Below are 27,498 nucleotides of genomic sequence, written 5' to 3'. Positions count from 1 at the left end.
CACATCAGAATTTAATGTATATATTTAGCTTAATTCCCAGATACATTTTTTACTAGTTTCGTACTCAATGCTTCTAATTCAGTATTGGTACTACTTCTCTTCAAGGCAGCAACTACATTAGATAACTAACCTACACAAAACCCCACAAGATACCCCTGATCTTACCTTGTGTTGACTCTGAACAGTCTGAATCACTTTTTTTAGTTGACAAGTCTACAGGTTTGTCATCAGTTCCTGATAAAGTCTGTGGTACATCCACAGTTTCTGTGGTGGTATCTGGTTCTTCATTGCTGGGAGCTGACTGGACAAATACTGTTGCCTCAGTGCTAGGTAACTCTTCCTTACTGGTACAGACTAAGTCAGCTGAGCTTGTAACTTCATCCTCCTGAGATTTAATAAAAAACGTAAAGCAATAAGCAAATAAGCCAAAAGAGTCCAGTATTCAAACCACTTCATCAGGAGACTAAGAACAGTCATTTTACCAAAACAAGCAAACAAACAAAACAACAATAAACCAATCACCCAATTAAAAAAAAAATCAACAAAAAACCCACACCAAAAAATCCCTACAAAACACAAGAATTGTTAAGTATAATGAAAAGCTTCAGAAAACTTAACACATAAGGACATTAACTCAGAAAGAAACTGGAGTATCTTGGAAGGAGTATGCTTTAACAAAAAAAAAAAAACCAACCAACACAAAAAACTATTAATTCACAATATCAATTAGTCCTTATATATACACATTAGGAATGACTGTACTAGCCAAAGCAGTTTATACTTTGAGAACATCTGTACCTTCTTTCTTTGCCCAAGGAACTTCAGATCTAAGCTTCCATTTCAGTGTAGGCAAAGACTTGAGGCACAGTCACAAGAGTCAAGTAGTTTTTCCCCCCTGCCTTATTCTTAACAAGGCAAAAACTATGTAAAGTCTCACATATATTTTAATGACAAAGTTTAGTACAGATTTAGTTCTTACTTTTTCTTCTTCATTTTTAACTTCTGTCTGGAAGTCTTCTGGGCTGTCATCCTCAGTATCACTGCTGACCCCACAGACAGATGTGGAAGAAACCTGCAGAGTTTCTGCTTCAGCCTTCTCCTCAGGAGTTGGTTTCTTTTCCCAAGTACTACTAGTACATTCTCTTTCACTGTTGGATTCACTTTCTCCTGTGATGCCTACTGCAAAGAATAAAAATAAGTGGAAAATAGCTAGGAAGGCAGCTAAATACTGAAGTGATTTTTGGCATCTGCGTTATTTCATAACCTCGTAATAGTCAGAGCAACTTGGAAGTCAGACTTGAAGAGTTTTTCAAGCAGCATTATTGTTTAAACAGTGGAAAATGAAGACTAGGCTTAGTAGCTAAAATAGAAGTTTTCTATTGCTGTCAGGTAATTTCTATGCAATGAAGAGTTCAGTCTTGCAGCTGTCACTACTAATAGCTTCCTTCAACATTTGCCCATATTCCAGATGGCTCAGTATATACCATCTCTTTCTAGCACATATTCTCAAACAAAAAAACCCCAAACTACACCTCTAGAAGTATTCACCCAGGTTTTCACTTATACAGCACTGAAGTCTGAGGCACAAAGTAGACATAAAAATAAGCAGCAAATTCAGTCTTCTACACTTGTACTTTTAAATGTAAAGACCAAATACCTTTTTTTTTTTTAAGACTGAACACCATCAACTTGTATGTTTAACTTGACTATCTGCAGAAGCAGCAAGTATTCACAGATGCAAACAACTTTTGTCTTGTACAGTATCATGTCAAGCTGAATCCTTCAAATTCTATGATTCTATGAAATTCAGAAGGGGCTCAATGTAGGAAGACAACGTGATGTTCTTGTTTAGAGGGCAGCTGAAACGTGCATTTTGCATTCAGGTGCCACTTTACTGCCAACTAACAGCTCAACAGAGCTTAAAACTATATTTTGAAATGCAACTTTTCTGCTCCCAGCATCAGTGCTTCTAAAAAAAAAAACCAAAAAAAATCCCACCACTATCTCAGGAAACATAAAATCAATCTCAGTGCCCATGTGTCCTTCAGATTCAGAACTTGTGTTTCAGTATACAATATATTTTATTGTGTTTTAAGACATACTTTTTACAGGTTCTTGCAATATCTTCTTCTCTTCTGAACTGCTTGGATAGAGTCTTCCATTAAGTTTCTTGACAGCTGTTTCGTAGTCTTCATCTTAAATACAAGAAATAAGTATTAAGTTCTTAAGCATCCTCTAAGTAGAGAGGAGTCTGCTAAGCCCTTCTGACTCACAAGGTGAGCAAGCATGGATCATCTTTGCTTCTGTATTAAGAGCTCTGTACACTAGCACGTAAGCTTTCACCTCCTACTTTGCATACATCTGCTTCAGGGTGCTACTGACACTCTTCTTGGCCTCAGCTGTAACAGATACATGGGTTTTGTTAGGGAACCTGAGCATGTTCCTTTTTGATAAAGGCTGCCTTGTCTCTAAAAATAGCTACAGAAGTAAGCCTCTTGCTCAGATGAGACCAGGCTCAATCATCCGATTATTTAGTCTTACCTAACCAACTACACTGGTAATATGAGTGCCAATACTCAGAAGACAGAAATACAAATTCTCTTTAGTCATTTCCTTGGCCTCCATCGTACTATCCTGTCTTGAAGACCTGAGTCTACAACTATGGCCATAAGGAAGATGACAGGATAATGTCTAAACAAAAATATTCTACTGTCTAATGCTTCTGATAGTATTCACAGAATCACAGAAAACCTCAAGCTGAAAGGCACTCGTATGGACAATTTGCATCCAGCTCCGTGCTGACTACGTAAACGTAAATCATATGCCTATGAGTTTCATCCAGATGCTCCTTGAACTCTGACAGGCTTGACAGTGTCATGACCTCTGCCCTGGGGAACCTGCTGTTCCAGTGACTGACCATCTTCCCTGTGAAGAACCCTTTCCTAATGTCCAAACTGAAACTCCCCTGATGCATCTTCATTCTATTTCCTTGTGTCCTATTGCTGGAAACCAGAGAGAGAGACTAGCATCCCCTCTCTGCTGTCCACCTTGAAGATGAGGTCACTCCTCAGCCTTCTCCAAGCTGAACATGACCTCAGCTGTTCCTTTTAAGTGTGGCCACCAAGGTCTTTCACCATCTTTATCATCCTCCTCTGGACACACTAAGTACTTAGTCCGATGTCCTTCTTGTACCCAAAACCACACAGTGCTTGAGACATGGCTGCACCAGTGCAGTGTTACACCCTTCCCCGCCAAAAAACAGCAACACAAAGATCACCTCTGGGCATTACTTACCATCATCCTCGTCACTCACATATCCAGGCTTATTCTTGTAACAGAAGAATGTGGAAGGTAGCTTAAGAAAGCCAGCGAGCGCTCTCTGCTCAGGAGTGGGTGTTAACTCATACACTATTATAACGTCATCAGATGGAAGATCATCTTCTGACGTCGTTTTCTCAGCTTTTTACATAAATTGAACAAACCATTAGAATGGAGTAATATCAGAACAGGGAATAACATTAACCCCACACGGTCACTATGACAGAATTGAGTTAATTCTAAGGCAGTTAGAAAAACAATTAGAGCCTACAGATCTTCTGCTGATCCAAAGCAAATAAAAATCAAAGTTTCAGGATGCTAGGACAGAGCATCCTATTAAAATCTAAGAAATTCTAACCTGCATGCCCAACTACATCCTGTTCTATTGCCTTTGGAATTCAAGTATCAGAGCAGAAACAAGCCTGTATCTTTATATTGTCAGAAGGATTATTTAACCAAGTCCTCATGTCAAACAAAATCTGACTATGGAGAAGGATATAGGTGCTATCTAGAGGTAGGGAGGCAAACTTCAGGCCTGAAAAGAGAAAAAGCGAAGCTGTCTACAGCAACATGTCCTATTGCATTGCTTAAAAGTGCTTAAAGTTCTAGAAAAATTTTAAACAGCAACTGAATAGAACTTATTTTAGGCTACCTATTGGAAATCTCAGCCTTTTATCAGCTAATCTAAATTTACCGTAATAGCTGTTGCTGAAACATTTATTGTTACAAAAGTAAAGTCATTTTTAGTTCTGCCACAATGAATAACAAAACATACTGCTTTCAGCCTATGTAACTAGCTTTTCCAGCAAGGACAAATAGCATTATCAATTTTATTATATCCTCTTTTCTCCTCTCTCCTTCAGCATGAAGTTGTCCATTCTACTTGGATTGAAAAAGTGCATAATCAAAAGTTAAAGCTGAAAGCACAGCCAAGAGCAAACTGCAGAAAAACAAATTGGTTAGAAAAACAAGCAGACAGCTTTGGAAACAAAGACTTGAGTTTATTATGCAAGAATGGAAGCAAAGAGGGAAGATATACCAGTTTAAGCGTCATGTATTGTTTGTTTGGGTGTTGTTTGTTTGGGGTCGGATTTTAGTCTTGTTTGAGAGGGGGAGTTTGGGGGCAAAGTTGTGAGAAACAAATTTGTTAACTATTTATAAGAATTATCCCATAAGCGAATCAATATCCACATACTGGTGTTTCTAAGCACAGTTTGATTGCTTTAGTAAGTTAATCTATTTGTTAATGTTCTCCAGGTTTAAGTTAAACTAATCAGCACAATGTGAAGGTTGCTCTCAAAAGCTCATTGCTTTTTTCATTAGAAATATTTGATGAGCTTGTGGCACAATGTAATCAGTGGGAACCTAAATCTTCAGCTAGGAATCAGACTACTACTTGGCTCCTGAGGAACATTCATTTTCCTGCCTATGCAATTTGATATTCATCATTGCAAGATTAGACAAGGACAGAAGCATAACATTTATACATACTCCTTGATCCTCTGACATAACTGACACATTAAATAAATTTGCTTTTTAATTTTCCCACTAGTACATTCCATTAGGTTAACAGCAATATAACATAGAATAGTAGAGCAAAAGCAAAATGCCAAAGTACTAGTTCAAATTATGTCTTTTTTCTCCAAAGTGTTCCCTTCCAACCTTTGCCCTAATTGACTCTCCTTTTGACTACAAGTTAATTATCTCAGACATTTATGTACTAGAGTATAGGTCAAACCCATTAGAAGCACACATAGTCTTCCAGACTAATTCTTTTAGCTCACTTTTTTATATCTCAATAGCTCTTCTGAGCCTGTATAAACTAAATGTAGGATAAAATTCTTGAACAGCAAATTCCTTATGCAAAAAAATCACTAGCTCTAGTTGCTTCAAGAATTAGGAGTACATTTAGTATCACATTATGAAGATAAGCAAGCATCTCAACTAGATTGAGTCATTTTGCACAGAGTTCACCACCGAGGTCTAAGTGTGGAGTATTTAGTCACATAGCCATTAAAGGTTACAGCAAAAAGTCAGCTTCCTTTGGAGTAGAGAATTTTCAAAAATGTTTCTTCAATAACAAAAAATGTCTTTCAAAAATCAGTCATGTAACTGGTAGAAGTGTAAGCTTCCTTTAATCTGAGCTGTAAAAAGCTAGCTAAAAGACCCTGACAACAGATGATATAGTCCATTGTATTCAGACAGCATTCCCTAATAATTATCATGCAGTTTCTTTCAGTAGCCCCTGTGCAAAGTGGCTGAATATAAGAAATGCATTAAAGTCACTTCGGATTAATCCATAGGTAAATTTATCCACAGATTAAGATTCTAGTGTTCCAAACATCCGCTCAAAGTGACAGAAAGGTTCAACAACAAAGATTAACATCACAATGTGTATTTGCCCTTACGATGTGTATTTACCCTCAGAATGCCAAGACTGAGTGGGATGCTCACTGGTTCAGTTAAGTCAGTTTCTGCTCACACCCCCCACAAGAAAGTTAACTTTTCTTATTCAAAAGTGCTGCAAACAGGTTAAACATATTTTCACAGGCAGCCGTGAAAACAAAGAACCATGTGTAAGTACAACATACTCTTAGAACACTGTTGATTTTGTGAAATAGAATTTTCTACTCAGGGGAAAAGAAGCCATACAAAACATTGTTAGTATATGGAAGGAACAACATAAAGAACAATACTACACACAACAGCTCTTTTCACTGGTATATCATATTTTTCCTTTTGTTTCAATTGACGTTAAGATCAATTAGGCCTAAATATCTAGCTAGTCTTAATATTGATTTTTCTCATACATGCATCAGTGAATATCTTCTGGATATAAGAGAAAAGTGTCAGAGCTGAAACCTTAATGCATGTGATGATGCAATATCATGCTTGACATAACTTTGATGCAAATATGTAAAGGATTTATTAAAAAAGATCATGATCTGACCTGCAAAAAATTTACAAGGACTTTTGCATGGAGGTGCAGAACTATTATAAGGTTAAATTTCCTTTGAATGTTGCTCTAGCATAATTCAGAAGTTGATCTTTGAAAGATACTCCCTGTGAGAAAGTCTGAGATTATATTTGCATTGCGTAGGCTTGAAAACCCTAATTTAGAAAGGGCTTCTTGAAATCATTTGCTATTAAGTCAGAGCTCAGAAAAAAAAGGCCACTAAAAAGCTACACTGAAGACAATTATCAACTGTAAATAAATCACTAACTAACAATAGTATCCCAGCTATCTGAAAAGTAGAAGTCAAAACTAGTCTGAAGTACCAGAAAGGCCTATTTTGTTTGTTTTTTTAAACACACACACATTTGCCCTCACACACCTCAATATAAAAACAGGATCAATTTGAGGTATAAGAAGTTCTTGCATGTATGCATTGGTGCAGAATATTTAATTGCTTCATTTCGTGGACACAGAATTACAAAATTAAAATTGAATTGTTAATAAACTCCATGCACAGGGCTACCTAAAAATCACACAACAATTGACTTTAGATTAGGTACACAGAACAGGAGTTCAGTGTTGAAATAAGAACAGCTTCTCCAGAAATACAGTTTTGGGAAAGTGGTGTTTGGACTGACATTGTGACATTTTTAAACAATATAAGACACTAACATTAGAAGATTGTCTTGTGCATACTAGAATGAAAATTTGCATTTTAGAATTAATATGCTGTTGAACTTTTGAATATGCTTACAGCAAGCATACTTGCAAGAAGCAACATTAGTAACCTCTTATGACAGTCAAATAAGCTGTAGATTTTGGTTACAGGTTCGTGAATGTTAACAAATTGACTACTCAGGAGAAACTTTCTGAGAGCTCAGATGGTCTTCTTATTATACATGATGAATATGCTTACAGCAAGCATACTTGCAAGAAGCAACATTAGTAACCTCTTATGACAGTCAAATAAGCTGTAGATTTTGGTTACAGGTTCGTGAATGTTAACAAATTGACTACTCAGGAGAAACTCTGAGAGCGCAGATGGTCGTCTTAGTATACATGAAATATATACACATAAGCAGTAGCTAAGGAGTTTGCTTTCTCATTTATGTTTTTAAAGTGCAGTAGTTAACATACTGATAATCAGGAAACTGAATGAAACATTTCCAAGAGAGGATAAATACATTCAAGTATTTCACTAGATAACCAGTCTTGAGATCATCATTGAACTGAAGACATTAAGAGATTTATTCTCTAAGAATATCAGGGTAATGGAATTTCTTTCAAAAAAACAGAACCAGTGTGCATGTTCAGGAAAACTGCAATGCAGAAGTGCAAGACAGATACCCTCAGAAGATAAGGCAAACAGAAGCCAAAAGCTTAAACAGGGCCATTCATTGCACCAGCTTGTATTAACATACTATGGGCTACAGACATTCTCCAATGGGACAAAAAGAGTGGTCAGACACAATTTTAAGTACTCTTCTTCAGCATGCATGTTAATTATAAGGATTACTGAGCTAACTGCTTTGCCAGCTGGGTTACTGTCCATGCCTGCTAAAGTGTTTTTATCACACATTCAGTGCAGTATGCAAATACCTTTACTATCAGGTTGCAAGGAAGGTGTGCTTGTCCAAAAGGCCATTGGATTAGATTTAAAAAGGCTAAAATTAAATCCTAAAAAAATAAATTGTTTGGATATAAGTGTTTACCTAGAATTTTAAAAGGGTAAACCAGACCTATACATGTCTGGGAAGCATTCCATAGCTGTATTTCACAGTAGGAAATTCCATCTATTAATCCTATACAAGCTTATCCAACCCACGTGAATAGACTGCAGCTATCATTTTCTGCCACGTCACTTTACTGTATTTTATTTACTTAATTAATCATAGGATAGCATGGTTGGAAGGGACCTTAAAGATCATCTGGTTCCAATCCCCCTGCCATGGGCAGGGACACCTTCCACTAGACCAGGTTGCTCCAAGACCCCCATCCAGCCTGGCCTCGAACACTTCCAGGGAGGAGACATCCACAGCTTCACTCTCACAAAAAATAGTTTCTTTCTAATATCTGATCTAAATCTACCCTCTTTCAATCCGAGAATGTTATCCCTTATCCTATCACTACACTCCCCGATAATAAGTCCCTCCCCTTCTTTGCTGTAGGGCCCCTTCAGGTACTGAAAGTCTGCTATAAGGTCTCCCTGGAGTCTTCTCTCCTCCAGGCTGAACCACCCCCACTCTAAGCCTCCCCTCGTAGGAGGGGTGCTCCAGCCTCCTGATCATCTTTATCACTCTTCTCTGGACTTCCTGCAACAGGTCCATGTCCTCCTTTTGCTGGGGATCCCAGAGCAGAACACAGCACTGCAGGGGAGCTCTCACAAGAGCAGAGTAGAGGGGGAGAATCACCTCCCTCAACCTGATGGCCACTCTTCTCTTGATGCAACGCAGCACACTGTTGGCTTTCTGGGCTGTGAGCTCACATTGCTGACTCATATTCAGTTTTTCACCCTCTAAAACCACTCCCTTCTCTGCAGGGCTTCTCTCAATACATTTATCACACAGCCTGTGTTTGTGCTTGGGATTGCCCCAATCCAAGGTGCAGAACCTTGCACTTGGCTTTGTCAGACTTCATGAAGTTCACACAGGCCCACCTGTCCAGCCTGTCAAGGTTCCCGTGAATGGCCTCCTTTCTCTCCAGCACAAAGACCACACCACACAGCTTGGTGCTGTCAGCAAATTTGCTGAGGGTACACTCAATCCCCCTGTGCATGTCATGAACAAGGATGTTAAACAGCACCGGTTAAGACAGTATGTCTTCATAATACTGAGACCAGTATGTAAATTAAAAACTATCATCTGACTAAAGTCTTGCTCTGATGGGAAACAGCAGATGAAGCCTTCTAAGAGAAGTACTCCACCATTAACAAAGGCTAGTAAATCCCATTCTTCTCAGGAAGACACTTCAGCATGTTACAGTGATGATGTCACAGCCCCAACTTCTGCAAGTACATTTTTTCAAACAACGTCAGAAACTGTAACTGCAGATGTAACCACATGATCTGCTTTAAGGCCAAGGAAAGAGGCTAATGTCTCATGTTATTTAAGCTACACATCCGAAATTGCAGAGGCCAATAATTAAGACGTTGAAGAAACGTATTGAGAGTAGGTTTAGAATACCCATGTGTTCAGTCATGGTAGTAATTCAAATTTTAGATGAAGCACACATTTGCTGTTCTTACACTTTACCACTCGGAGCAATGGCCTGGGTACATACACTACCAATCCAACTACATATTTACGACTCAAAAAATGAATCTACAGATCCTTTTTTTAAGCACTTAAGCCTGAAATTCAAGTTAATCAGTTACAGCTCCTACCAGAAATCCTCTCGCTAATGAACAGAACTCCATTCTGCATCACACACTTTCAATTTATATGAAAATAATTATGACTTAAAATTCACTCCTGTAGTTGCAACTCCTGAAAACTTGTGAAGATGTGGGTATCTGCACTAGAATTGAAAGAAACAACGTATTATCAAGACAACAAAGAATAATGAATAGCATAGAGATGACTGCTTAATAAGTTGCACAGTTGAATAAACTAATAGTTCAATTGACACTCACCTTTTTCCAGAATTCTAAATGAGAAGTTAGAGGGTCCAACTTGTGTTGCAGTAGGCACGTTGTCTACCTTGCTGTCTAGAGGCTTCTGAGGAGTACTAGAGCTTTTTGGTGGTTCAGAGACTTTCAGTTCTTTCTGTGTAGTGTTCTGAGGCATTGTAGTATGATCTTCACTCTTTCTTGGAGGATTAAAGCTGAAGCCAAAGAGAGAACCGGTGGCTGAAGTATTTCCAAATGTGAATGTCTTTGACTTTTCATTGCTGAAAATGCTCTTGACAGATTCAGATCCAAATACAAACTTTGGAGGAGAAACCACTGTTTTCATCGGTGTTTCAGAAGTGCTTGACACCTCTGCAGTCTCTACAGCTGCATCAGAACTATCATCACCATGGCTGAGGTCAGTTCTGTCTCTGGTAGTTTCTTCTAATACAGCTACAGCATTTTTACCACATGGAGATTCCTTTGGTGTATTGGCACGAGAAGAAAGAGGTGTTATCAGCGTGTCTTTCTCTTGGGCATGCTTTGCTTCATCAAAAATCTGCTTAAATGAGTCTGCAACATCTTGCAGCTTGAATCGCACAGCTAGAAGCTCTACTTTCCTTTCCCCATCTGCAAAGTCACATGCAGTCCACACCCATGCCCTATCAGATCCTTTCATTTGTTGCATATTCATATCTGGTGTTATCCTGTGATTGGCACAGAGTTTTAGTACCTGGTCCCTTCTCATTACTATCCGCACTTGTTTGTTGTCGTAGTTCTGCAATATCTTGATATCCCCAATACCTCTCTCCTTCCACTGATTGGCGTCTTTGTCATACCGGTAGAGCTTAGCTCTGTGACTGAAGACAACTTGCTCATTTTCCTCACCACTGGTCACTTCCACGAGATCAGGCAGAGGGACAACAGGTTCAAAGTACTGCCCATCTCTCTCTTCTTCCTGAGTAACATCAGAGTCTTCATCTGTGCCTACTGATGTTCGACTCTGGTTCTGTTTGGCAGGAGATTTGGATGGGCTCAAGGCAGATTTAAAGCTGAAACTAAAGCCTGTGGTCGACTCTCCAAATCTAAACAAATTTTTTCTTACAGGGCTACTTGCAAGAGGCGACGCATACACAGAACTACTTACACTATCATCCAATGTTTCTTCACGCAAGTCGTAGTTATCCCATTCCAGGGTAGGCCCAGTACTTTCAGCATGCGGCTTTATCACGACATCAGAAGTACTGCTGGCACAACCAGAGTTGACATTTTCCTCTTCTGACAGTTTAGTTTTGTCATCTGTTAGAAAAGTTTTAAGATCTTTTAAGCCACACTTCATCTCTTCGGCTTTCTGTATAAGCTGAGCTGTCCTACCTGTATCAACAAGTTTATGGGGTGTCTGCAGTGGTATATCTAGTAGTAGCCTCTGACATTCTTCAAACTTCTGCTTGAACTCCTCAGCCTGCTCTGGTGTCTTGAATTTTGCTGCCAGTTGTTCCAACTTCGCATCACCATCAGAGAAGTCATTGGCCATCCACATCCATGCTTTGTCTGAGCCAGACAGCTGTTTCAAGTTCATTGTGGTTGTTATCCAGTGATTTGCACACACCTTCAGTACCTGCTCACGCCGCATTAATATTCTTACTTTGCCATTGACTTCATTTTTAAGAATCTTGAGGTTGCCCACCCCACGTTCTTTCCACTGGCTTGTTTCTGGATCAAATCTGAACAGCTTTACTCTTTGGGAGTACAAAACTTTCTCATCTTCCTCTCCTGTAAATGGTTCTACTTTTTCAGGCATCTGAACTATAGGTTCAAAATGTATATCATCACTGTCCTCTGTCTTATATACATCATCATCCTTCTCACCAAGGTCAGCAGATGTGTTTGCTTTGTGATCCATTTTAGAATCCTGTGAAGAAAACAGCTTTTCACCCGCACCTGAAAAGCCTTTGAAGTTCGGGTCTTTTTTGCCAAACTGAAAGCCTTCCCTAGGAGTACTTTTTGCAAGCTCAGCAAAAGTAAAAGTGCTGCTACTCTGCCCAAAAACAAAGTCGTCTTTCTCCTTGTTTGCTGTTTCTTGAAATGAGAATGTAATTCCGCTGTCTGAAGGTGGTTCCTTTTTATCTTTGTCATCAGTGCTTTTCAAGTCAGTTGTAGACTCTTTCGATGGCTCATCTTTCTTAGTGGTAGTTTTACTAGACTCCTGTATACCAAATTTAAATCCACCTCCAGGCATTGGCATTGAAAAGCTAAATCCTTCTTTTGCAGGCTTGGCTTCAGTATCAGAAGGAATCTGAAATGTAAATGATGGTGTCTTGCCTTGCTCACTAAGACCAAACTTAAAGCCCTTTTCTAAGAAATCACACTTAAAGCCTGTTCCCAATTGTCCTCCAGCAGGTTCGGATAATTTACTTTTCAAGCCAGTGGTAGGCGTTGATATAGAATCACCATCGGGCTTACCAGACGGATTTGGTGTTTGGCAGGCTACGCAGGCTGGTGAAGAACCTTCATTCCTCACCAAACAAGTACTACAATCCCACTGACCTTCCTTTTTGGTAAAAAGACCTTCAAATCCATTTTTCTGTGGCTTACTCGCATCAGCGATGGAACCAAACTTGGGAGCGAGGGACACCTGAACAGTAGTTGTAGGCACATTTGGTTGACTTTGAGAATTAGGATTCTGACAAGAACGACAGTTCACATCTTTTGCTTCATTTTGGACTCGGCATACAGAGCAGTCCCACTGACCTTCTTTTTTAGAAAAAGTAGTTCCCAAGTCCTTTTGAACAGCCTTTGGAGCAACTGCTTGGGCAAATTTAGAGGAAGCTTGTTGACCAGACACGGCCGCATTAGTTTTGTTTGGATTCTGGCAGGCAATGCACTTGGAGGCAGTGGGTTCATTTCTTACTAAACAGACACTACATTCCCATTGCCCTTCCTTTTTAGCAAAAGCAGAGCCAAATTTGTCCTGCACAGCGTTACCACTGGCTTTGAAACCTGCAGCAGAGTCAGCTGATGGGGTACCATGTGTTTCCCACACACTGGGATTTGGACTTTGACATGATACACCATTCTTGGCAGTTGCTTCATTTGGAACTAAACATACTTTAGACTCCCATTGATCCTTCTTCAAGAGATGCTGCCCAAACCCACCAGAATAGGTTTGTGGGGCTTCCTTTCCAAATGAAAAAGTGGTAGGGACAGATGCAGTTGACGCAGCTGTGAGGCTGCCTTTGCCATCAGCTTCACTGCTCGCCCCATCTTTCGGGAACTGAAAGCCAAAGTTCAGGGTCCCAGAAATGGATCTGCTAGTCTCCTTGAGATCTTGATTTGGTGTTTCTTTTGCAGTCCCACTACTATGAGTCACGGATGTGTCAACATTCGATCCCAAGGTTTTTAAAATATTCTGTGACTCCTCAAACTTACTTTTGAAAAGCATTGCTTCCTCAGGTGTTTTAAATCTAATTGCAAGCTGTTCTGGTTTTGGTGACTCGTCTGCATAATCTAAAGCGTGCCACACAAATGACTTATCTGACCCAGCATTTGGAGTCAATTTCATATCAGTATTTATGTAGTGATTTGCGCAGATTTTCAGCACTTGGTCTCGTCTCATCAAGAGACGAAATTTGCCAGATACTTTGTGTTTCAGTATTTTCACATTTCCAACACCCCTTTCTTTCCATTCTTTAGATTCTGCATCAAAACGAAAGAGCTTGGCTCTGTTGCAGAAGAATTCTTCTTCATCTTCCTCACCTGTTTTTACTTCAATCTTGTCAGGGAGTGGCACCACAGGATCAAAATGAGGACCATCATCATCCTCATCTCCACCATGGGTGCTTCCTCCCTCTGTTTCATGACTTCTATTGGCTAAATCTGAATTTGAAGTCATAAATACAAGCTTGCTTGGTTCCTGGGCACTCAACGCATCACTCTTCTCAAAACCCAGGGTTTTGTGTGCATTTTGTCCCACACTTTCTCTAAAAGAGATGCCTGGCATATGTTTATTGCCAAAATTGAAGACATTTCTTTGACTACTTGTGTGGTCATTAGCTGGTTTCTGTTCACTGTATCTATCATCCTGTAAAGGTTTGTCAGATGTCAGAAGACCCAAGAGGCTTTCGCTGCTATTAAAAGCTGCATTTGGAGGCTGTGGTGCAACCTGAAGAGAAGAAAAGGTAAAATCTCCATCGTTAGACTTGAAGTTAGTGTTGAATTTAAAAGTTGTTGGCTGACTCGCCTGTGCTGGTGTTGGCAGAGATGTTTTTGATCCTTCTGCTGTTCCTGGCTGTCCAAATTTAGATTTTGGGAATTCTATCACTTTTGATTCTGCAGGCTTCAAAGGCGGTGGTGCGATTGAAGGCTTTGTGAAATAGCCTGGTTCAGGCAATGGTGGATTTGTGCTTGCCTGTGGAACACTGTAATTGTAATACTCATCCCCCCCACGAGGGGAAATGAGTCCAGTAGCAGAAGAATCAAAACGTAGAGGTGTGCCATATATCTCTTGGGAAAACATACAAGTAGATGTGTTTTGCAGAGGTGGTGTATGCATCGGTTGCTGATAAGCATATATATGTTGCTGAGGTGTAAGGCGGTTCATGCCATAGACAGGAGCCTAAACGAAAAGCGGAAAATGATTGCTGTGCTTATTATGATATCAGAGGACAAATTCTTAACATGCTGAAGTCTATGCAACATGTACTCTTAAAAGCAGGGCATACTTTGATGCTAATTTAAATCTAAAGTAACTTTGTTTAGACCAATTAGCTTAAATCTTGAAGGGCATCTGAAAGGGAGCATTGAAAAAGGGGCACAAAATGAGCAAGTTGTCTTTTTATGAAAAATGATCATTCTCAATTGCAATACTACTTTGCGGCAAATTAAAAATAAGTGTTATCACACATACTCTGTAGGGTCATGTACTAACATTTTAGAGACATATTTTGCTGGCTTTTCCTCCTAAACCCCACATCCCAAAATACAGGCAAAAATATAAATCCTCAGTTTATCCCTAGCAGTCCAATTTACTAAATACTGTATAAGGAATTGCAATTTCATTCAACTACATATAGAGCCAAAAGCATTCATTTTCAGTAGATCATTGGAAGTTCTCACCTTCGTTGGCGTTACATTGGTTGCAGCCGTTCTGAGAAGATACTGAGAGTTATAGGCAGGTGACTGGCTGTAGTAAACAGATGGGCCAGTGGTAGCAACTAAAAAGGAACAGGACAACAACTTATACTTTGATTTTTTTGGTTCTTGTTTTGAATGGGCTCTGTCCAGCAATCAAGTTTTTAATTGTGAATCATTAAAATATTTCTGCACTGTTTTCAGAAATCTTACTTGGTTAGCTAAGCATTTAGATAAAAACTCATCAGGAATTTACCTGTTAACGGAGCTTCATGAAGATTTTGTGGTCTCTGATAACCGTCTGACATAGTATCTGTTCCATAGCTTTCAGCAGGCCACCGATGAGATGATGCCTTTGAGTTGGAATTACTAAGTTTCATTTCTTGCATTTCATTCTGTCAAGACAGTGTGCCAATAAAGAATATAAGTATATATTACATAGGTATTTCTAGAAGAAAACTTAAGGAATGATCCCTACCCTTTTTTATTTAAAAGGATGATGTTCAAGGTTAGGGGAAAAAAATAAAAATCAAGTTATCTGCCAGAATCATCCAAGATCTGCCCATGCAGTACAAAATATTAAGTTTGTATTCTAAAGCCAGAAGTAAAAAAAAAAAAAAAAATCCACAAAAAAGAGCCTAGTGGATGAGAACCAAGCTGATGAAAGCTCTTTCTGTACACCGTTCTTAGATGAGTTGCCTCTGCATCTCTGCCCAAGTTCCAAATGAATCTTTAAGCAAAAATATTTACTCTTGCACTCAATTTAGGCAGATAACTCTACTGATTTTAGTAGTCTAGGACCTGTAAGTTAGTCCATGCTACTATCACTAAATCCTTATGATCAACAGGTCTACTCTTCTTCACTCAATATGGTGACAAAATTGCTTACCTTTAAAGCTTCCATTTGCTGACAGATCATTTGAAGTATAGATCTATGATCTTCCGCCCACTGAGGAGGAGTTTTAGGAGAAAACTAGAAGAAAAAAGTTCACTGAATCTGTTGAAGTTTTTCTTTAAACATAACAACTCCTTGAAATAACAGGTGGCTAACATACCTTGTAGCTCTTAGTTGGTGAAAGAGAAAACTTTGGAGATGGAGTGGAATGTTTCATCTGTGAATCTACAGCTTGTGACAGACCGTTTCTGAAGGCAGGACTTCCTTCTTCGTCATTCTCACCAAGTTCCTGAATCACTGTGTCTAACACTTCCCTCACAGTTTCAACAGACACCGGCAGCTAAAAAGTTATTTGAAACTTGAGTCACGTTTGTAACTCTCCCTCAGAGCGAGACAGGCTACATAGAGTTCTGGCTTTAAAATTCACAAGGCTTTCACTACACAATACTGTTTTTTTCAAAGCTCTAAAACTGTTAGCATTAATGTAAGAAAATGTTCCACATAAATATTAATTCTATTTTTCCAAACTTTTGACCTCTAGGAAAAGATAGTGGCAAAAAACTTTCATCCACAGAGTAGTGGGAATACTGCATGATCTGGTAGGTTACAGAAGTTACCCACAATTTATCAACCCATTGGTGTTAAACAGTTAAACTTATTTCTTTGGTCAAGATAAATAAACTTGCCTTAATGCAAAGCCTGGTCTAAAAAAAGCTAACATAAATGCAACTGGTTTCATTTTGAAACAGCACCCAAAGCCACTGCATCTGTTCAAACAAGTTTTTAAAGGAAGAATTACTTACTTTCTCAGTTACTGACATATCTGAGGAGCTTTCCTCAACAATCTTCATTAGATAATGTTTGCTTTTAAGAAGATATGTTTTATGTTCCTCTTGTTCTTCTGGCAGCATGGCATCATTTTGAATCTCTTCTGCCTTTCTCTGGAAAATCTAAAGAACAAGACACAGATTAACAGGATCAGAAGGCGACTGAATAAAGTAAAGCATCATGGGGTAATGCAATTTGTAAACTTACCACAGCAAGATTCCAGTATGAAACCACATTCTTAATAGCTTCAAATGCTAATAAAGCATCATCAGTTTTGCCATCAACTGCATCCAATGTTGCAAATGCTATACGTGCCTCTTCCTCATATGCTGCAACCTGGAACACCTACAAAGAAAGTGAAAGACAACTCATATCTGACAATGCAATGACACAGCCATTATAGTTTTTCTTTCTGTAACACAGCGAAAATACTCCTTCTTTTAAGTTTGTACTAGGGGTGTTCAGTGCCTCCCAATCACATACTCAGTTTTCAATGTAAGAATAAGGTTGTAAGGAGAAATTTTTTTCCCCTTTATCAGACACTGATACAGTAATAACATGAGTTATACAATGCACAAAAAAATCCCACTACTGCTTAAGTTTCTGACATAAACATTCTCTTACTTCAGCCTTAGCTTAATCAATTTGTACCTGAATGTCTACACTATGGAAGTGTTTGAAGAGAGGATCAACAGGTTCAGGAATACTCCTCTTCTTTTTGATAACTTCCAGCATAGGCAAAACTTTCTTCCAATAGTAGACACTTCGTCCAATGTATTCCTTCTGGTCATAGAAGGAGTTAAGGCTAATGCCCTGGTGAAGAAAAGGAAATAGAAGCACATCTTGTTCCAACAAATTCAAGTAAAAAATGCTATTCACACATATTCTTCTCCCATTTTATTCAGAAGTGCCAATAGTCCTTCTCTGACACTTGAGATAAACCTGAAGGGTTTTCTCTCAAGAGCTAAAGTATCATACATGTATAAAACAACACGACAGTTTCAAGACAGAGTACAGGGCAACTAGAGCAACTAATTTGCCTGACAAATACAGAGAATCATAGAAAGGTTTAGGTTGGAAGGGATGTTAAAGACCATTTAGTTCCAACTCCCTGACATGGGCAGGGACACCCCTCACTAGACCAGGTTGCTCCAAGCCCCATCCAGCCTGGCCTTGAACACTTTCCAGGGAGTGGGCATCCACAGCTTCTCTGGGAAACCTATTCCAGGATCTCACCACCCTCACAGAAAAGAATTTCTTTCCAATATCTAATCTAAATTGGCTCTCCTTCAGTTTGAATATAACGAAAAAAAGAGTAGTTCTCATTAATACACTTGCATCTGATTTCTCTCCCCCATCTCAGTCTGTTTACAGATGAAAGAAAAACACCTCAGCTTCTACACATTTAAAAATAATCTCGGCTTACTGTTTTTTGCAAGCTTTTTGCCCAGTGTATAATTAAGGCAGGTTGAAGGCCATGCTTCTCCAGTGTTCGTAGAGTACTTATTCCATGCTGTACGATAAGCCGCAGTTTTGCTGCTGTTCCTGGTCTGAATATTAGAAGAAACATTCTTTGATTAGTATTCTTTATTTTTCAACTGTTCACATGTCATTTGATTGATGATGATAGCTTGCAGTTTTAGTCCTAACCTGCCTCTAGTTTAGAAATGCATTGTTAGAAACAAAAATTCTATTTTTCAAAATCTTGCAAGTGTAACAAGTCTCTACTACAACACAGATTTGATGTCCAAAATATGTAAAAAAAAAAATAAAAATTAAATTTTACAAGAATCTACTGGGACCAAGATGCTGTAGCAGACACTGCCTAAAGGATTGGTCAAACATTTCCAAACTGAAAAAAACTTACGTTGTTTTTCTCTGAATAAGAGTACGAACAGCATCCCACCAGGATCTTTGCTTTTCAGTATAGAGCTGTTTGCACACTGGCAACGGTAAGAATTGAGGTTGATGTGCACCATAGTGAGAATTAAACTTCTCTTGCAATTGTAAGTTGCTAGTGAACACCACCCCAAGTAGGAATACCTATTTTCGTAAAAATAAATAAATAAAAAGTATTAAATACAAAAAAACCCGAAACACCAAAATCCAAGACTTAAACCCTACAGTACATTTAAGAACTTGGAAAGTTTACTTACTTCAAGGTCCGACAGGCAAATGGATTCAGGAGCATCTGTCTCAAGTCTTGATGTTTCTTGGGGCAGGTGAAAAATCTGTTTTAACCATTTGCGCATTGGGGGTAAGACTGACATAGAGTTCCACTGCAAGCCAAGCCACACAAGGTGCTGGAGACTGCCATTGTGCATTCGAACAGCACCTGCGCAAAAACAAAGTTGGATGCGGATGTCAACTTCGTACAAGTCAGCAAGACTTGTATCTGATCAAAGTCATGTTTCACGTTTCGCTGTCAGAGCAGCCAAGGATACTTTGCAGACCAACGAGCATCAAGATTCCAACTTTCACTTATGAAAGGTAACAAACTTCAAATTAGCCAAACATATCAAGCAGACAGTTCATCTGAGTGCTCCCTTAAATTTCTGAGCGGTGACTCAGACTTCCTTTCACTTCCATCCTCACCATATTCAGTCTTCTCCAAATTTTTAAGGAGTTATTCAAGAAGGATTTCTTTACTTTGCAATAAAGTCTAAGTCTCGCCTAGAACATTAGGGCAACTTTGGACAGCTATCCGAGGTATTTGTCTTTCGTTGCAATATGAAGTAGTTGTGCAAGAGCTTCTGATACAGAAAGTTGTGCTGAGCTTCAGAAAGTAACAGTTCTTACCAATATCATACTTATGAAGTTCGACTTGCACTGGTGCTTGTGTACTGACATTTCCAATGTCATCTGTGCCAATAAAAGATCTCTCTTTGGAAGCTCCACTTTCAAACAGACTATCAAACAAGGTAAATGAGCCACTCTTGTTTGCAAATGACTCCACAATCTCTTTAAAGAAGTCTTGCTTGCCATGGCTTAAGTTCAGCAGCATATGACCTAGGAAACAAAAATATCACTTCACATAAATAAAGCAGTGAATGTAAGAAAAGCAGTATTTAATACACTACACTGTTTTTGCTATCAAACACCGAGCAGAATCCAGGACTTCCCCTCATGAAACCTCGAGATTGTTAAGCTATGTCCTCTTTGTAATTAGGTCAGTGTTTCATCACACAGGCCTCCTAAGCTTTCAGTAGCAACAATCCCAAGGCATTTGTAAATCTGCTTCTTTCAGAAAACAAAGTCAGCTTATTATAACTATTCTAGGGTCATTGCAACCATCATTAAAGTAAGTAGCTGTACTAAGTAGAAGTCTGTCTTACTAAAACCCATTCTGAAACAATCAAACCTGATGTCTAGTGGGTTTGTTTTTATTTAGGCCTCGCAAGACTTTGTAGACTAAAACCCTCTATACTTGGCAGGAAAAAGAAGAAAGCTGACAAACAAGGAAGGGGGTGGAAAAGACAGAGAAACAGTAATGTTATTTTTTTTTCCTCTTGGGGCTAACAATACTTGCAAAATAGTATCAGCAGGCAAAAGACATTTCCAGTAGATTTAGAGACCTTAAAACCATAAAAAGGTTTGGGTTTGAAAGGTCCTTAAAGATCATCTACTTCCAGCCCCTCTGCCACAGGCAGGGACACCTCCCACTAGAGCAGGTTGCTCCAAGCCCCATCCAGCCCGGCCCTGGACACTTCCAGGAATGAGGCATCCACAACTCCTCTGAGCAACCTGTTCCAGTGTCTCACCATGTCTCACCACCCCTACAGGAACAAATTTCTTCCTAATACCTGATCTAAATCTACCCTATTTCAGTTAGGAGAAGAGGTGACAGTTTCTATTACTACACTCCCCTCCTCCTCTTTCCTGTAGGCCCCCCGCTTTGAGTACTGGAAGGTCTCTCCAGAGCCTTCTCTTCTTCAGGCTGAACAACCTTAACTCTCTCAGCCTGTCTTTGCAGGAGAGGTGCTCCAGCCCCCCTTTATGACCCTTCTCTGCTCTTGCTCCACGAGGTCCATGTCCTTCTTACGTTGGAGGTCCCAGAAACGAACACAGCAGCGCAGGTGGGGTCTCACAAGAGCAGAGTAGAGGCAGAGAATCAACCTCTCTTGATCTGCTGGCCACCATTCTTTTGATTCAGTCCAGGATGCAGTTGGCTTCCTGGGCTGCGAGCGCACGCTAACGGCTCACATTCAGTTTTTCATCCTCCAATACCTCCAAGTCCTCCTCTTCAGGGCTGCTCTCAATCCACTCATCACTCAGCCTTTATCTGTGCTTGGGATTGCCCCAACCTAGCTGCAGGACCTTACACTTGGCCTTATTGAACCTCATGAGGTTTGTACAGGCCCACTCATCCAGTCTTAAGTTAAATCTTAGTGTGCTGGAAAGGCAAAAAGGAAGGAAAAAGAGAACATGCTCTACTAGGATGATAAAGAGGAAAAAAAACCCCAACCCTTTAACTGTCAGGATCAAAACGACTGTTCTGCTTTACTTATGCAGTCAGAACCTAGAAGGTTTTATTGTATATTGAAGTGTTAACATTACATTTCATTATTACAAATGTGTTAACAAATCGCTTAACCTTTAACTAAAATGGAACCATGTAGCTGCTTTTATTACCAGACTGGCTTTTGCGATCACAGGCCAAGGTTTCTAGCACATCTTGTCCAGTTTGATCCCCCTTTAACAGCTTGGACTTTGGTTTAGGAACCTGGTGATAGCAGGGAGAGAATTGTCACAGGAAGAACAGATAATTTAAAATAGTCTTAAGAATTAGGAAACAAGCTTCTTTTTAGCATTAGAAAACTATAGAAACCACCCCCACATAATTCATTCCGAAAGAACTATGTCACATATCCTGGAGGTGGGGGGCAGGGAAACCCAAAACACACAAAACCCTTAGGTGGGCAATTATAGTTATTGCAAATAACATTAAGTGCACACAAGAGCAAGTAATATCTGGAATGCAAGCAGTGGCATCAAAAGGACAGTGACTTTTACTTCACAAGGCAAAGAATTAAACTTGATTTTTTCAGTTCTGCTATCTACTCAACAAGCATAGGGGAACTATTCTGCTCATCCCCTTCCCTTCCTGTAGCAGTAAGCTTAACACTTAATGAATGTGTTCAGATGTATTACAGAAAAGGAGATATACTCTAGGAAATACACTCAGTAGCCTTTAAGAATCAAGTTACTCTGACAAGGGAAACAGCTGATGACACACTTTTACACTCTTCATGTCATCTGAAACTTCTCAAAGAACTCTGAAAGTGGAGGGTTTGGTGACGAGGCACAGAAACACTAGATTATTTCAGGGACGCAGGAGCTCAACACGCACACCGTTCTTGAAATATTCTTGCTGTATCAGATAAAGGCATAAACAGAAGAATTACTTACCTGGAAACTTATCAGATAACACAATGCTGCTAGCTCACACACAACTCTCCACTGTGCGTCGTTGTGTTGGGCCATTTTCAGTAGCAAAGTTCCAGCATGCATGTATAGCTGTCCTTTCATTTCCACAAAGGTACGAGACAAATCATCAGCCCCATTCACATATGGTTTCACCGACTGAAGCGCACGATCAAAACTAGAACAGAGAAAACTCATTCTAAACAGAGTCCTAGTAAAAACTACAGCAGATGGTTTTGGTTGATGTTATTTAACTTCATGTTAAAGTGAATCAAGTAACTTCATGAGTCAATGGTTACTACTGTCACTGCTGCTTAAACTCAAGTTGCACTTGAAGGTAGAACAATGGTCTCAAACTCCCAAAGCTCTCAACTCAGTTTATTGAACATATTACTACCTAGGTGTTTACAGCCTTTTTCAGTACATCTTTGCAGAGCTGCTTTCAAAACTATTCTCCCAAACCACACGGATAAGCTTGTTCACTACTGCAGACTGAGAGACATGCAGAGGTCACCAGTCACGCTGCTCTTCCCCTTCCTTCATTTATCAGAAAGGCCCAAAATACAGCTAGACAGGCTCTTCACAGATAGAAGGTGCTGTAGAAATCAGAGCAGCTGTAGGCTACTATACCATCACCACTCAAACAAGGCTTTCCAGAAAACAGTTATAATGCTCTTTCAATTACCTCACAAAAATATAATGGCTGTTAGTATTGCCATAATCTGGAAGTGCTTCAGATGTAATTACTTTGAAAGGCTCTAATAAAATGACAGCAGAAAAGCCAAGATGGTTTTGGTCAATATTACAAGCGAAAAAGAAAATTAAACATACTTGGGCATTAAGCATTCCTCAGCCATTGCTTGTATTGCTTCAAATACTCATTCAAGACTAACAGACTGAAGAATACTGTTTTACAAAAGACAATGTAACAACCACTGCATAATTGAGGAACAAAGGCAAGTCAATAAAAGCCAGTAAAGAAAGGGAAGATAATGGAAAGAATGAACACAGGTCTTAATATAACAACTACAAATACGGTTTTGTACTCCTCTAGGTATGTCACAGAGGATATGCCTGGAAGTCAGCTGGCCCTGTGACAGATTCCCCTGAAGGAGAGTGTTCTTACTGCAAGTGGCTTTCTCCCTACACATATATACATGTAGGGAGGTATAAGTACATCTCCACCTAAAATTCCCAACTATTCCAATACATATTGTGTTAATTGACAACAAAACGACCGAGACAAACTGATACACAAAAAGTGGTTTAGGTCTTTTGGTTGCATTTTTTTTGTTGTTGGCTAGTGGTGTTTGTTTTTTAATTAACTGTCAGGAAAATCTGGATTAGTTAGTCACTAAAATCATAGAATTGTAGAAAAAAAAAACACCACCACCTGAAGTTCAGAGTAACATTCTCCGACTGAAGGGAAGGAAGATAAAAGTTAGTTCACCCAGGATATCAATGAATCTTATCTGTGGCTGTGCGCTGACTATTTAAACAAGACTTGTATCTCTGTCAAAAGACAGCTTGGGCTTCAAACTTTGCAAGAACCATTCATAGCGGCTAGTACAGAGAATCTCCTCTGCCATCCATGAACAAGTTAAGCAGCAAAAGAGAAGCTTGACAGATGTGTTTTACAATCCAGAAAAAAAACAAACCCAAACAATTTTAATTTTTTAACTACAGAAAAGTTAAAATAGTACCTTTCAAGTGCTTCTCTGCATTCCTGAACATCTCTAGAAGAAAGTGTCATTTTGACAAAGCTGGAATAGGCCAGCAGATGATCTTTCTTGATAGCTCTCCAGTTATTTTTATCAGACTCCAAGTCTTGTACAGATTCCAGATATTCCTAAAGAAGAAAGTTCATCAAAGGATAAGGAACAGTCATCCTTCCATGAAGGGCAGTACTTCTCCAGAACTAATTAGTAGCATTTACTGCATAATCCAGGTTCACAGCTGAGACCTTAACATACTCTTCAGCAGCAAAGTTCCAGAACAACTTGCCTGAGCAATTTTATTCTTAATGGAACTGTTGTATCTAAGTCAGCTATTGAAGTTAGAAACTCTATACCCCTATAAGGCTTAATTTTAGGGAGTTCAATTATAAAGAAAAATGCCAAGAAGTATTTTGTAATTCCACTGGTTTCAGTAGACACATTTGAAGGAGATAAATCACTTGAGAAACAGCTGACAAAGTAATGACACTAAGAGAAACAGACCACTTAAAAAGATACGGAAGATTATCACAAGACCAAAATATGATTAAAGACCTCAAATGTCTCTACAACACAGGAACACCACTCCAAGCTTGACTGTAAAGGTATTTTCTTCTCTGCCTCCTGACAATGGAGCACAGCATCTCTTAATCTATTATTTGAACGGTAGAGCGCAACTAGTCTGATGTTTATGTAGACATCATCTGGTCTCGCATAAAGTTCTGCTTGAATCAAGTCAAAAAGCTGATTCCATCCATCTTCACCTTTACAGTCCAGTAACTGCTCCTGTTAAACATGAAGGCAACACAGTAAGTCACAGTAGGTCTTTTCAGCAACTACAGTACCAGATAGGGTTTTTTTTTCCTCCACTACACAGACTCTATGACTCAAACTACATTACTCTTAAGAGCTTTCAGGTATTACAAAGTTTGATGAGATACATAAATATGTAAAAACGGAGCTAACTATTATAGAAGAAAATCCTGAGAAGAATTTGCCTATTACCAATGGTACAGTAGGGCTTGTCAAAACAGTTGTTTCAATGACAGCATATCCTGCCATAGACTACCTTGCTTAAAAACAAACAACAGACACCTTAAGACTTCAATGTGGTTGATGCCTGGCTACACAAACTCAGCACACCTGTGCAAAAGTGAGACTGCATGTCTGAAAGTATTTACATAGTATTTGAGAATTACAGCATTTCTCACATTCTGCAGAGTTTATCATAATACAGACTTACAAACAAAACAGCAGCACAGAGCAAGAAAGTCTGAGTTCACAAGCCAGCTGCCTTCCTGCAAGCGACACAATAGAAAGATCAAGCAGCACGTATCTAGTTTTAACTTTTTGGATGTGATAACTAAAACAGTTTTTTTGAATTTTTGAAGAAGATTAACTGTGAAACATTAAAAAGGGTTTGAAAACCCAGAGCTGCAGCTTTCTTGAAAGCTAAACAAAAACATCAGATGGTAAAGTAACATCTGGTAGACTTTAATATTAAAGATTCTAACACAATTTAGCCAGGAAGTTTTACGTACAGTGTCATGCAAAAAGAACTCCAGTCAGACGCTAAAATTTGTAGTCACAGAACAGAGGAATTTACCTTCAGCCTATAAACAGCAGGACTCCCAGGGAAGAGCTTGGCAGCTCTCTCAACCCAATATTTTGCTCTTCCATCAGTAATGTTGTTGTTGCAAAGTAACTCTGCAATCTTCAGTACCAGATCTTTCTGTGTTGGGTTCAACTCAACAGAACGCTAGTTTTCCCCATGCATGCACAGGAGGGAGAAGGGGTTGGGGGGAAGAAAAAGTAACTTGATTTTACTATCCATATAACACAAGAAAGAGTTAGTCTCCCAAAACCAGACCCATCTATTCAGTTTAGATCTATCAATACAAAATATACCAAGAAAAGCCTTTCTAAATGCCACCACCAGGTACAACTGCTGGAATTTTGAAGAGCATGTGAGAAATAATGCAAAGGCCCGCTCCTTGATATCTACCACTAGCTGCTCCTAGGCAGCAGGACTGTAAGGACCTCTAGTCTAGTCAGACATGGACACTTAAAAAAAAAAAAAATCGAGTGAAGATACAGAGTTTAAGAAATGTGATAGCACTTCATGGAGTTGTATTGGCAACCAGACTTCTCAGCAGATTATCTCCCTCTCCAAAACCAGAACAATGACATTCCAACTGGCAATCTGACATTTACACTTGCCTAAGTAGAATTAGATTTGCCCCTCCCTTCTGCCCCCACCCCCTCCAAAATCACCCAAACAAAAACTATACTAGGTCTAAAGTCTTCTAGCAGCAACTAGATTCTTCTTGTCATCACAGTCCACACTAAGGAATTCCACAATACATAGATCCTCTGCAGCACTTCATATGCTTTCCATTTTCAAATGTGTAAAAATAATACTGCTTTGCCAGGAACATGTTTTCTTCCATGGGTTTGATAGTGTCCAGCATATAAGGATGTTTTAAGTTCATTTACAAAGTAATAAAGCAGGACATTAGGGGTCAGTGTTGTACTTACCTTGTAACACCCAAAAGCTTTTTCTATGTTATCTTCAGCTTCATAAATTTGCCCAAGAAATCTGTGTGCTTTAGGATCTCTCTCTTGTACATTGAGGTATGTAGATATATACCTATTGAGTAGGAAAAAGCTATTTACGTCACCAATATTTTTCAATAATAGTCCTAGCCCTGAGCTATAATAACTTAATCTGCCATGCAGAGAGTATAGCTTTATTTTGCTCTAGATACTTTGTCTGGTCCTTACAGTAAGAAGGAACATTGTTTCACACATACAGATGCTACTTACTTGCCAGTGTATTTCTTTAAACAAACAAACAAACAAACAAACAAAACAGTACTTCACAGAAACAGTAAGAATTACAGAATACAATGAGAAAAAGCCATTTCCAACCAATAACATTTTTAAGCTTCTTTGAAGTTGTCGTTTTATAAAGATTTAAATGGCACTCAATATACACATTTACTGTTGCCTTAAAACAGCACAATATTGATCTTGGTTCCCCTGGTCTACTTCACATTAATTTCACTTTTCTCTTACACTTTAAAGAACAGAAAAGCAAACATACACCAATGCATGTTACCTCTTAGCAAGTTCATATTCTTTTATTTCAAAATACAGCTTAGCAAAGAGGAATCCTTTCATCGATTTCTGAAGGAGAAAAAAGAAGCCACATACTTTAGACACATGGTACTTTTAAAATAATCCAGCAGGGTGACCCTTCTTTTCAGCAATGCATTATACTTGTAAATGACCAAATTTGACAACTAGTGATCAGCTCGAATCCACTCCTCATATTTACAGGTTTGTCTCTGAAAGATGTAGGATTAAGAAAAGAGTTTTTCCCATAGTTGACAAGGACTGCTAGGCAAAGTACAGATTACAAGTGAAGTAGGCAACAAGCCTTTATACATGAGGCATTTCATAAACACTTCTGATTAAAGAGAGTGGAAGAATGGGGTCAGCTACATTTAATCTCCTTTGTTGCAACGTATCAAAGAGAAAACAAAATAAGCCTACAAACTAAGCGAGATTCATCATTTAGTCCTGCTGTAGTATACTGTCATCAGACACTACTGTTTAAACA

The 27,498-nt window shown here is 39.0% G+C and overlaps 1 protein-coding gene across 1 annotated transcript in view; it reads right to left on the bottom strand.

Moving 5' to 3' along the window:
• Positions 1–27,058, bottom strand: part of RANBP2 (RAN binding protein 2) — a 33,835-nt gene extending 6,777 nt beyond the window's left edge. Inside the window, exons 1-24 of the mRNA XM_009878487.1 lie at positions 26,995–27,058; positions 26,412–26,523; positions 25,480–25,632; positions 24,429–24,659; positions 23,862–24,007; positions 22,144–22,336; positions 21,367–21,457; positions 19,534–19,743; positions 18,891–19,069; positions 18,602–18,777; positions 18,161–18,284; positions 17,386–17,547; positions 16,942–17,079; positions 16,710–16,856; positions 16,067–16,246; positions 15,901–15,984; positions 15,268–15,406; positions 14,997–15,094; positions 12,044–12,177; positions 9,906–11,983; positions 3,295–3,459; positions 2,103–2,195; positions 980–1,179; positions 166–385 (exon numbers count right to left, since the gene is read on the bottom strand). Coding sequence (XP_009876789.1) covers positions 166–385; positions 980–1,179; positions 2,103–2,195; positions 3,295–3,459; positions 9,906–11,983; positions 12,044–12,177; positions 14,997–15,094; positions 15,268–15,406; positions 15,901–15,984; positions 16,067–16,246; positions 16,710–16,856; positions 16,942–17,079; positions 17,386–17,547; positions 18,161–18,284; positions 18,602–18,777; positions 18,891–19,069; positions 19,534–19,743; positions 21,367–21,457; positions 22,144–22,336; positions 23,862–24,007; positions 24,429–24,659; positions 25,480–25,632; positions 26,412–26,523; positions 26,995–27,056 — 5,515 coding nt within the window. The 5' untranslated portion in view covers positions 27,057–27,058. The remainder of the gene's footprint in view (positions 1–165; positions 386–979; positions 1,180–2,102; positions 2,196–3,294; positions 3,460–9,905; positions 11,984–12,043; positions 12,178–14,996; positions 15,095–15,267; positions 15,407–15,900; positions 15,985–16,066; positions 16,247–16,709; positions 16,857–16,941; positions 17,080–17,385; positions 17,548–18,160; positions 18,285–18,601; positions 18,778–18,890; positions 19,070–19,533; positions 19,744–21,366; positions 21,458–22,143; positions 22,337–23,861; positions 24,008–24,428; positions 24,660–25,479; positions 25,633–26,411; positions 26,524–26,994) is intronic.
• Positions 27,059–27,498: the final 440 nt, after the last annotated feature.

This window comes from Apaloderma vittatum, unplaced genomic scaffold (assembly GCF_000703405.1).
Source record: "Apaloderma vittatum isolate BGI_N311 unplaced genomic scaffold, ASM70340v1 scaffold13121, whole genome shotgun sequence".
In the NCBI taxonomy this organism is placed as follows: domain Eukaryota; kingdom Metazoa; phylum Chordata; class Aves; order Trogoniformes; family Trogonidae; genus Apaloderma; species Apaloderma vittatum.
The sequence above is the reverse complement of the archived record's forward strand: the minus strand, read 5'-3'. Positions and strand labels throughout refer to the sequence as shown.